The sequence below is a fragment of the Trichoderma ghanense genome (genome assembly GCF_004382785.1).
Source record: "Trichoderma ghanense strain CCMA-1212 chromosome Unknown scaffold_7, whole genome shotgun sequence".
Taxonomy (NCBI): Eukaryota; Fungi; Ascomycota; class Sordariomycetes; order Hypocreales; family Hypocreaceae; genus Trichoderma; species Trichoderma ghanense.
Window position 1 is genome coordinate 1,384,267 of NW_027395670.1, and position 11,717 is coordinate 1,395,983.

Below are 11,717 nucleotides of genomic sequence, written 5' to 3' on the forward strand. Positions count from 1 at the left end.
TACATACCTACCTTAACAAGTCTTCGATATGAAATTCAAGCCTCCATTCGCGCATTAATACCCATGCTGTGAAGAAATACCAAGACAAAAAGGTCTTGCTTCCGAAGACACAAAGGTAACTACATAGCAGCTGCCTTTAAGTCAGGATAATGATGTCGATTGCAAGCGAGGCTGAGCTACATGTCATTTCGAGATGGGACGGGGCGGGTCATCCGAACTACACGCTCCCATGTTACATGTCAAAGACGGGTCATGGACGGCAGCTTTGTCAGACGATAACGGCAGAACAAAGTGCCAGCAGTCATTCTTCGTATACATCCCTCAAACATGCTACCAAAACAGCCTGGGAACACATTACCGTTATTCTTTTTCTCTCCCTTCGTCGGCAAGCAGACTGTTTCATGAACGATCGCCCAACAATGAAATTAAAAGAAGAAACCAATTACAGGGTCATCTTGCCGCCATTATGACTATTGCTCGGTGTTCTTACATTTACTGTATGGATGCCCAGAGCTATATGCGTCTGAAGTGACTTATTTGGAGTCCTATATAAACGCTGGGTATCTCTTCTCACTACCCCTAGGGTCATATCTGCCCGTGTAATCCAGGTCTGACGACGCAGATAGAGAAATATGAGACTGAGAAGCTCAAGTGGTCCGCAGCAAGCTATTAAGACTTCATTGTTCATGTTTCGCTTGAGATTTGAGTCACCGATGAACTTTGTATCGAAAATTATTCATACGACGGCCACGAATCTCTATATAGGCGACTATGAAGCTTAACTAACCCAGAATAACGCTATGCTTCTTCAATGCTCTTTACGAAGAGGCAAGCCGCCAGTATTCAAGCATCCATGAAAAGGTCGAGATTAGAATTCATCTCTCAACGAAGCTACATCAAATATCGGGCAGACAACACCCATGACTTGCAGATTGCATTTTGTTTTTCAAAGTCACGATAAGAATTCACCTTTATTTGCCCTTGCTGAATCATTCAGAGCAACGGATACAGTTCACCGCTAAAAGTTACTCACCGATCCCCTAATCGCTTCGTCAACATGAATCCTCCTAATTCCAGGGCACGGCCCGAGGCAAACTGCCTTATCCGCAAGTCCTTGAATGAGCTTGTCTATGTCGATTGTTATTTCAAGGCTCTCTTGGGCTTGTTGACTTGAGCCTGCATTATCCGTTCCGTTGCGCACCTCTGGATACCAGTCCGCTTGTGAGATGCTGTTGTATCCCGTTGGTATTGTTTGACCGTCCAAGAAGAACCTGCCAAATATCGTAAAATCGTGCTCTGGGAGAGGGGCACGCCTCCGTTTTATTCCACCATGCGCGACATGGTCCCCTGGGAGGTAAAGTTTACTTTCTGGCATGCTCAACGCTTGATTGGGATGTACCGCTCTAACAGTGTTCGACATATTGTCCACTGTCTGCAATCCAGGCTTGTTCATGCAACGGGGATCAGGCATGTTTGACGCTGAGGGCTCCCGTAGCGGCTCGTCGGCGTGTGCAGGCGCAGATAGGATGATAACATCACTGGGCGAGCCCATGCGAACAAATATTCCTCGCTGCTCAAGATACTCTTCAACGTCTGGTGCCTCGAGCCATTCGCCTTGAAGGTCGTAAATGGCTGTTTGAAGCATCGTCCTTGTCGTCCCAAACTGTAAGCTCTGTAGTTTCGGCGGTGAAAATCGCGGCGTTAGGGTGTTCAAGTTGCCCTCGACCAGTCTCATCATCTTGGGCAAATATACGTTTCGACCATCGCTGTATTGGCAATCGGCGGAAAATGCGCTCGGGCTTTCAGCAATACGGTGAGCAACCCTCTCGAGAAGCCGTTCTGCTCGTTCCAACTGCAATGGTAGGAGCATCACTGGGTTCACCGCGACAACTGGAAGGTTTTCCAGCTGCAGAAGCCAAATGGCTTTTTTCAGGCAGGCCAACATCAAACGCTGCGACACGGGAGCTGGTTTGTCGCTGGTGAATGGCTCATACGGTTTCTTTAGAGGTCGAATCTCGGTAATCTGAGTCTCGACAGTAGGACTGTATGTCGGCTGGTCGGCGGGCTCGTGGCTTGCATCAGACCCTTCAGCCGCATCTGCCGTGCATTTGTCGAGAGCCCTATCCTGTCCGCTGGCCAGCATAGACTTCTCCAGGCGAGCCTTTCTCGCTATAGACACGATATTCATTGCTGTCCGGTTGAGCTGTGTCATGAGCTCCGCTGGCAGCTCATTTCCCCCTTGTGAAACATGCTCATAGAACTTGATGAACGCGTCAATGGAGCCATCCAGAGCCACCTCGAGAACCTCGGCTCGAGCTTTCGCAGATGTCAGGGCGCTTTGTTTCCGGCTGCGATACGATCGCTGTGCAAGTCTCATTCGAGTCCTCCGCTTGATTTGGAACAAGTTAGAGCAATGCATCGAGGGACTCTCTTGAGAAAAAAACAGACGACGATGTCATGGCTTACAGCTTCTTCACTTGGCGTCTCTTGAGCGGTTTCGCTCATCCGTGGACGACCACGCCGGCGCCGTCGTGAGCACCCGTCCTGTGACTCGGCAGCTGAATTACTTTTGGCCATTTCATTTGTCGCAATCTCGGAGTTGCAGATCGGTCCAGGGCAACGCAATTGTCTACATACTAGGTCGAAGCTCTCCTTGTTCGTAAGAGGCGGCCTCAAGCTTGAGCTGTAGCGGGGCAGTGCGGGCTGACAAATATCTCCGGCCATGGCGATTAGGAGGATGAGCCGGAGAATTGACAAGTCAGACAAATCGTTTTTTACTTAACACCGACAGCGAGCGTGATGCTATTCCCATGGAGGAGTTGGACATTCTGTGATAATCAGCAAATCGTCAAATTACAGTATCAGTATCAATGTACGGGGGCTTTTATTTAAAAGGGGGGGACTCTCCCTCTACCACAAACAATAACCCTGTACAAGAAGCTTGGGTTGGCTGTCATTGGACATCAAGTCACTAAAGAAGAGCTACAAACTCGATACATTCTTCCACAATTTTCTCGGCATAGCAACTTCATCTTGCACATCATGTCTTCTGAACATGTTTCACTTGCGATCGGCTCGCATACCTGGACTCCCGAGAACAAGGAGATTGATGGCCTCTTGGATGTGATGCGAAGTCACCAAATCAAAGTCATCGACACTGCTAGAAGCTACGTACGTCGACCATGGTCACTCGCCTTCTTTCCCCTGTCTCTATGGATGGCCTAACTTGAGACTTAGGGCCTTGGCGCATCTGAGACCGTTATCGGGCTGAAGAACTTGAGCCGCGAATTCGACATCGACACCAAAGCTGCCACCGGAGTCATTCCCGGTGCTGGGCAGAAGATTCTGCAATTTGCCAAAGAGAGTTTGGAAGCACTTCAAACGAACAAAGTAAAGATGATCCTCATATAAAGCATGTCAAGGACATGTCGTGCATCGATTCGACTTCTAACGATGTAAAACTAGGTTCGAGTCTACCTCATACATGCGCCTGTGAGTCTCCAGCCCAACTTCGGCCAAGATCCACTTTGAGGGGTCGCCACTAATCTAGGAGCCCAAACTCCAAGGACGAGGAAACGCCGGTACCTGCGCAGATGGAAGCCATCCAGACTCTGTATAAGCAGGGAGCCTTTGAAGCGTTTGGAGTCTCCAACTTCACCCCAGAGCAAGTCATCCAGTTTTATGACTACGCCAAATCCAAGGGTTATGTCCTGCCTACAGTATATCAATCCAGCTACTCACTGGCTGTTCGCGAGAACGAGAAGAGGCTCTTTCCAACTCTGCGCAAACTCGGCATCTCCATTCAAGCTTACTCACCGATGGCAGGGGGGCTATTGTCAAAGACGCGAGAGTATATTGAGTCAGGAAAGGGTAATTGGGATCCCAACAGCTTGACTGGCAAGATCTTCCGCGATCTTTACTATAAGCCGTCGTATCTGAAGATGCTGGAAGAATTCGCAAGCTTGTCGCAGGAAACTGGGTTGAGTCGATCCGGCTTGGCTTATCGCTGGGTGAGGTACCACTCAGCTCTCAAGCCAGAGCTTGGCGACTCAATGATTCTGGGCTCTGTGACTGCTCAGCAGCTGGAAGAGGCGGTGGCGGAGCTTAACAAGGGCCCTCTGGAGACTAGTATTGTTGAGAAGCTGGATAGCTTCTGGCAACTGATCAAAGACGATGCACCGGTTGACAACCTCATCTCAGTTCGTAAGGTGGTCCGTGGAGAGGCGTGAGAATCAGGTGGCATATTTATCCCGCCAATACTGCCGACGAAGTTTACATCTCACGTATTTGCACCTAGATAGCATCGTGACACTACTTCTATTAAATACACGAGAAGCATGCATGTTGATTTTGATTTCAATTGGGGGAAATTATCGAGATTGAAACATATAGCAAACCTTGCTTTAACTCTCCACTCATCATTGCGGAAGTAGCGGATGGGGAGGGAAACCCTAGACTTTATCGCCAGAATGTGAATACGGTACAACCTGCCCGGTCAAATTCAGTCGCAATCCGGCGCAAAAATATCGCAAAAGAAGGGAGAAGAATGGGCTATCGTGAGCGGTCTCGGTCAATCTTTCCCCAAGCCCAGTGCACGAAATCGATCCGATTGTGAATTTTTAGCTTATCTCGATCCTCCCGAGACTCCGTCTCCACAAAGGCTTACTAAAAAAGGGTGGGGGGGCTCTACTCCAGTTAGTACCTTATTAGTTAATTTAGACCCTGAGAAACTGACTCCCCATCTCACGAGAGTTATCAAAAATTTTCACCAGCTAGTAACACGCCCCACGTGGGCTTGTTCACTGATTTCAGACGGGGCAGAGGCCTCTCCACCGCTATAAAGGTGATGAGGCAAGGGTGAGGGAAGGAAGGGAGACTGGAGACTGCCTCCGTAGATACATACAACTACTGCGATCTGCTCGTCAATCTCAGATACAACTCTGGGCAGATACCAGGGCTTTGTGATTCGTGCAATGAGGTCTCACGACGTGGAGCAGCCGCTCTCGCTGACTCTGCCGCCCCTGAAGAGATCGACTCAGCTTACGGAGGCTGAGACACGGCGAGCTCTCCGACAGCTGCACGAATTTTCTTACTATCCCGTCCCTGAAGTGCTCGAGCTGGATTCGTCCAACAATAGCCAGGACGCAGCCGCTCCAGACTCCGGTTACGCCTCCGAAACCGACGCTGATGAGGTGTCCAAGGGCGAAAAGGCGGTTCCCCTGTACCTGGACCCCATAGAGCGCGAATTTGCCGTGCGCTGGCTCACTGGCTTCATCGGACAAGCCTGGGAATTCCCTCTGAGCGACGAGACCCGCGACGAATTTGTGGATGCTGCATGCTCGCTGCTCTCCCACTTGACAAACTCTGAGGAAGCATGCAAGCAGCAAGACGAAGATCCCGGCATGACGCGCCGATTTGAGTTCTCCAGCGGCGACGGCGCCAAGAGCTTTGTGATCGATCTTAACGATACTCCCATGCAGCTGGGCGACGACCATGAAGATGTCGGGCTGCAGACGTGGGGAGCATCCATCGCCTTCTCGCAAATGTTCTGTACTGCGCCGGCGGACTTTCTACCAACTACAAAGGCTTGCGGTTCCACGCCACGGGTGATCGAGCTTGGCGCGGGAACAGGACTCGTGAGCCTGGTGCTCGCAAGCGTACTGTCATCAATAGCCGATTCACCACCGTCGATAATTGCGACAGACTACCATCCCGCCGTGTTGAAGAACCTGGAAAGAAATGCAACCTCCCACCACAAACCAGGATCTACTGCTTTGGTGCAAGTGGCCCATCTTGATTGGTGTGCGCCGACGCGGGAACCTCCTTTGGATGTGCCGGCAGACATGATTGTTGCAGCAGACGTTGTCTATGCTGCACAGCATGCTCGATGGCTTCGCCATTGCGCTGCGTATCTGCTCGCGCCCGATGGCGTCTTTTGGCTGATGGTCTCCATCAGGCCCAACGGCAAGTTCGCCGGCGTTTGCGATTCGATAGAGGCCATCTTCGCCGAGCAAGACACAGCTGCCGCGAACGGCCGCGGCCATTTGAAGATCCTGGATCACCGATGGATAGACAAGAGGCATAATGTTGGGCGGGCGGACGAGATCGGGTATAAGCTCTTCAAGATTGGATGGGCGTGAGTTACCCGCGGGACCTTTGGAGGTGGTGGCGATGATGGCTAGTATTCGGTTTGGCGTTATTTTGGTTGGGAATGAAAATGGGCTTGATGGATAGAGCGTATGAGAAATAGATTAGACCTAGAACAAGGATATGACGGTATAGACGTCTATAGAAAGAACTTCTGATATTCCACGACCCATCACTTCCCTTTTAATCCGGTACTACTGCTCAGTCTTGTTGTTCCGTGTAGCATAATGCTTTACGAGGCAATGCGTCTTTAAATTTTCCCAGCGGATGTTGACCCTAGACGGACAGAACATAAACGGAGCATGTGCTTATTTCTCGTTTCTGAGCAGTCGCACTGTCCGGCCTCGAACCTGCGCTCAAGATCGGGGACACCGAATCTCTCGAGCTACCACCTTCACCACACCTGGTAATGGAAAACAAGACAGCCACGCAGCAGGAGAGGGTTAAAAGGATCAGGGGGCGGGTCGCGATCGCGTGCAACGAGTGTCGCAATCAGCATCTGCGGTGCGATGCCCTCGTGCCGACGTGCTCCAGATGCCGCATCTTACGAAAGACGTGCACCTACACGGATCTGCGGCGGAGTCGCCGGAGACATACCGGCGTCGAGAAGCCGACGCAGTCAGGGCATCGTCGTGAATCCACCAACGAGACCAGAGACGCTCCGGCACTTCTTGCACCAAACCTAGCTTTCGAGGGAGCCCATTCACCAGTTACGCAATTTGTCGCGTCCTGTCACGCTCTTCCGCCCGCTAGATTGATGGATAGCTACCTTCTCGCGAGCAGACCAGTCGACGCCTTCTATAAGTTCTTCTTTCCAGGCCATCCTTTTGTGCTGCCGAGAGAGCACCTGATGCGCCAATCTGAGAGGACGCCGGATGTCAGCTGCGGACTCGTCCTCATCATCACCTTCATTGGCTCGATATACATAGACGATGCATTATCGAGTGAGTATAAGCAGGGCGCTGAGCGCGCGCTGAGCGAGCAGCTGGCGCCCAGTGGCTTCAATGTTCAGGCCCTGATGCTGCTTGCTCTCACCTTGGAATGGTCGGGTGAGAATGACAAGGCGGCGACACATCTTGAACAAGCACAGATTATGGGCCTCGAAATAGGAATGCAGAATCGGAATTTTGCTTCTAAACATGGTCACGGAGACAAAGTGCTAGAGGAAAGCTGGCGGCGAACTTGGTGGGAGCTCTACGTGACTGATGCACTCTTCGCGGGCATTCGCCACCTGCCTACCTTCACACTCTGGGAAGTAGCCACGGATGTTGATATCCCTTGCGAGGAAGAGCAGTACGATGGAGGAGTAAGATATAGCACTGCAGCGCATATGATTTCCTTCCCTGCTGACTGCGTATTAGACGATTCCCCAGCCCCGAACGCTGCGTGAATATGATGATCGTGGGTTCGACGACGACGACATTGGCTTTTCTTCCTATGCATATCTCATCGATGCCACTCGCATACTGGGGATAGTCCTAGCCGCAGGTGACATTGCCAACAAATCCGCTTATTCTCTAGTGAAACAGGCTGAGGCGAACCTCATGAGCTGGGACTTGCATTTACCACGCTCGAAACGCGACCCTGTCCGATCCAATGGAACTGTTGATGAGGTCCTCTTCAAAGCTCATATGGTAATGAACACGTGAGCGCAGGCCCTTTCATGGGACCATAGTCTCATTACCCTTCACCTTACTACGGATAGCTAATGACAGTATTATGTAGCACGTCGACTCATCTTCATCGGCCGAGATCAATGCTACACTACACCACGATGGAGCTTCTATGCTCCAAATACGCACCCCCGCTTCCGGCAGAAGTTCTACATGAAGAACAACATCATCTTGAGAGGCACACCCACAAGGCGATAAACGCCGCAAAAAACTTTGTCGACCTACTTACGGCTTCTTCCTCCCCGCTGACACACAGCCCGTTTGTGATGTGCATGGGCTCACTGGCTGTAGCCACTTGTCTCTCATCCTGTGAGCACATCCTGACAGGCACCGCGATTGTTCGGGCGAAGGACCGAGTTCGAGTCTTTCTGGGCATACTAAAAGCTTTTGCGACAACATGGTCGCAGGCAAGGCATTGGTCGGGCGAAATCAAGCTCATGGCGAAGGTGGTGTTCCTTCGACAGCAGGATGGGGTTGGACAGATCGACTTCACTCCTCTGCAGGCCGAGACAAACTTTGAAGACATGCCATTTCTTAATGCAGTACCAGAAGAATCGGACGGATGGATCTAGGAACCGGGTAGGGCAGCTTGAAGGGATAGTAGGAACATAACGGTACAGGCAGCATATTGCTCAATCAAAATGTGCGCAAGCTGCAATTCAGACAGTAATCGAATGGCTGCCTCTTTGCGATGCAGATTTCCAAGCCTCTACTGCTTGTGCCGCCTCAAATACCTGATCAAGGCTTGGCCTTAATGCTCCATCGCCTATAAGTGAGGCCACATGTGCAAGAGGATCGCCGTGCGGACAAGCAATGAAATGCAAGCATTTCACGTCTAAAGGGTCTGCAACTCTTCCGGTTGTCGCCCGCCGGATCACCCTCTGTTACGATAATACCGTTCTTTTTACCTTCCTCCAAGTCTTTGACAATATTCCTCCTCTGACCATATTGAAAATCGCGGCGACTCCGTGTATCTTGTCACACCAATTTGTCCGTTATCCGTCAACGAGCAATTGGTTATACGAGTGTACAAGCTCTCGGGTCGGGCCATTTGGAAAATGGACCCGAATGACGGACAAGCTGAGCAATAGCATCTCGGACTTCGTCGCTGGACCCCATTAGTAGGATAATGGCTTGGTTGAGCCGTTCGAAGGCTTGAAGTTGTAACCTAATCGGAGCAAACGTGAGCTGGCGTTGTCTGGCCCTGGCCACCATTAGTCAGTCAGGAAGCTCACCATTGGAATATCTTTCCTAGAGGACGAAAACTGTCGCAGCAACCATAATGGTATCTCTCGTGACCAAAACGTGAACACCCTGGCGCATCCTCTACATCGAAAAATGTGCTAAACCCATTGTCTACGAATCGACCGCGAGAGGATACAAAGGTACTCTGTGATCATGACCTCACCAATATACCGGGCAAATCGATCATCGGAGCTCACCTGGACTATCCACTCAATGGGTTTACTCCTCCACATCGACATGGAGGTACCATCGTCGTCGCCTGTATTCTCCTCGGCGAGCTCTTGAGTGGTATTAATGGCAATTCGCCCGAGATATACAAACCCGGCAAAACCTTCGTCGAGTTGCCGGGCTGTCACCGCACTGTGGGAGAGACTACCAGCAGGACTGCTTCAAGACAAGTCATCGCTGTCCTTGTGGCGGACACCGAAGTGGTCAAGGCGGGGGGTTATGCAGCCTTGACAGTGCTTGACAAGGACGCGGATTTGCCTCGGAACAGCATACTGTCAAATATGTAGACTGATATCCAATGCTGGAGGAATGAGCTTCTCATACTTTCTCATATCTCACAAGCAAAACCTTGAATTTTGATCAGCATTCTACCCGATCCTACAACGACCGCCAATACCACAGTGGATGTTTAACCAGCTCCGTCCCCCGAGTGTTGCTCAAGTACGATATTCCGATCCACAATCACCGATGCCTTGGAAAATTTCGGATCTTCGACTTCGCTTCAAGACCTCTTCAACCATGTCAAGATCTGATTGATCAAGCGACCAACCAAAGCTGGCCAAGTTCTCATCTGTATGGTCGCTTATACCCATTCGTGCACCGACGATGACTGCGCCAACGTATGGAAAGTCCAATACCCAACGAGTAGCGACGTTGGATATGGACACCCGATGTTTTGAAGCGATGATTCGCAGCACTGCCAGTAGTTCCTGAAAGAGAGCCCAGCTGCCCCAGCTGCATATCATTTCGAAATACTATTGGCCAATATTGTCAGCAAGGTCAAGCGTAGCGGCAGCGTTATTCCCTTGCTACTATACCTTTCGCTGACTTGGTGTAATTGACCCATCGTATGTATCTGGCTTAGGCCTTCCGAGCCATTTGTCGGCAAGGAAACCACCACACTTTGGTCATCGTTTAGACATGTCAACAAAAGCGGATCGTGTAGCAAAAGGCTCACCAGCGTCCCATATGTCAAAAGCTTAATATCGTGCTTTTCACAAGCATTTCCCATTTCCAACACAGGTCGAGAGTCGACGAGAGAAAACTATTGCAGATCAGCTGCTATTTCATCACAGATAGATCTACGTGTTGTACCTGAACTTGGTTGGTGTATACTTTGATACCTGCTTCAACCACGTCGAGCAGATGCTTTGTATCGAAGTTGCATAGACCAACCATCTCAACACGGGTATCTTCTGCCAGAAATCGGAGAGCATCAAGATACTCCGGATTCTGATACTTTTGCACTTGTTAGCGCAAAACCGCATCTCAAGGATCGGCCTTGAGCATCCTTGAGCACTCACAAATTGCCAATGGAATTGAAGTAGATCAATCTTGTCCGTCTGCAATCGGCGACATCGTTCGGTGATATTTGCTTGCACGGCGTCCCGAGATACCGCCATTCTGTTGAAGACACAATACTTTGTTGCTGTAAAGATTGAATCTCTATGAGGATACAGTGATTTAAAGCGGCCCTACGGTCCAAGTGAGTGCTTGATCTTGTAGAGTTTGTTCGCCCTACTTACAAAGACAAGTTCGGCATCACCATAATGGTCGGCCATGTCGAAGGCTGTAAAGCCTTGTCGGACATGTTTCGAAAACTGCTCGATAATCTTGGGTGACGATGCACTCCCCCACGCGGGGCTAGACATCTGCCATAGACCCGAGAATATTCGCGGGACTTTGTGTCCATTGAGCAAGAATGTTTCTCTTGCTATTCGTGGCAATGGGATCATGGAAGCCTGTTCATTTAGACTTTGAGACTCATCTGAGACAGTAGGTCGAGGCAGCCCGAGAATACCGGCCGTAGAGACTAGGCTTCGACAAAATGGATATTCTTGGTTTGCCGCTCTCAGAGTGGCGTAGCAGCTCGTCAGGCATTGATAGAGCGTCTCGACGAAAGAATGCTCTGCGTTGTCCATGACCCGTGCGCCAGTGTCTACAAGGAGGGATTTCTGAACAGCTGTCATGGCTTGCACAATATCGCCATCCACGCTTGTCAGAAAGGCGTGCAGTTCGCCTAGACTGCCGTCATTGACTCGCGAAACCAGTTTTGTCCCTTGGGAAACTATGTTTTGAAAAAGCTGTAGACTCTTGAATGATAGTCCACAGCCAAGCATACTGCGAGCGATTTGTTGCGTCTTGACGAGATCGGGAAGGCAAGCCCTCCTGTCCGTTTCTCTTATCGAAGACATGGCCCTCTGCTCAACGTACTTTTTCGTCTCGCACTCAAAATCGCGTGTTATTCCTGGGAACAACACCAAGAGTGATCTCATCACCACACGGAGGCCATCCGCAGGGAGGTTGGCGATGATGGTGTCCGTCATCATATTGACGTGCGCCGTACTGACACCGCTGCCATGCTGTGGAATGGCCATGCTGAGGGAGCTTCTGATGCAAGTCAATTCGGTACGCGGGGCGCAA

General features: G+C 50.6%; 4 protein-coding genes across 4 annotated transcripts; 2 read left to right on the forward strand and 2 right to left on the reverse strand.

Moving 5' to 3' along the window:
• Positions 1–1,018: 1,018 nt before the first annotated feature.
• Positions 1,019–2,577, reverse strand: CCMA1212_006605 (uncharacterized protein; the record flags this gene model as incomplete). The annotated part of the gene is made up of 2 exons (XM_073703815.1): positions 1,019–2,389; positions 2,467–2,577. 2 exons carry the CDS (start codon positions 2,575–2,577, stop codon positions 1,019–1,021), a joined length of 1,482 nt encoding a protein of 493 aa, XP_073557759.1.
• Positions 2,578–3,042: 465 nt separating this feature from the next.
• On the forward strand, positions 3,043–8,392 carry CCMA1212_006606 (Aflatoxin B1 aldehyde reductase member 4; the record flags this gene model as incomplete). The annotated part of the gene is made up of 8 exons (XM_073703816.1): positions 3,043–3,171; positions 3,238–3,390; positions 3,466–3,492; positions 3,567–4,203; positions 4,933–6,136; positions 6,682–7,453; positions 7,509–7,792; positions 7,873–8,392. 8 exons carry the CDS (start codon positions 3,043–3,045, stop codon positions 8,390–8,392), a joined length of 3,726 nt encoding a protein of 1,241 aa, XP_073557760.1.
• A 783-nt stretch (positions 8,393–9,175) lies between these two features.
• Positions 9,176–9,580, forward strand: CCMA1212_006607 (uncharacterized protein; the record flags this gene model as incomplete). Its single annotated transcript, XM_073703817.1, has 1 exon — positions 9,176–9,580. A coding segment is annotated over one exon (405 nt), but the record flags the coding sequence as incomplete, so codon positions are not given.
• Positions 9,581–9,730: 150 nt separating this feature from the next.
• CCMA1212_006608 (General stress protein 69) lies at positions 9,731–11,671 on the reverse strand (the record flags this gene model as incomplete). Its single annotated transcript, XM_073703818.1, has 6 exons — positions 9,731–10,048; positions 10,112–10,195; positions 10,252–10,338; positions 10,389–10,532; positions 10,598–10,768; positions 10,820–11,671. 6 exons carry the CDS (start codon positions 11,669–11,671, stop codon positions 9,731–9,733), a joined length of 1,656 nt encoding a protein of 551 aa, XP_073557756.1.
• Positions 11,672–11,717: the final 46 nt, after the last annotated feature.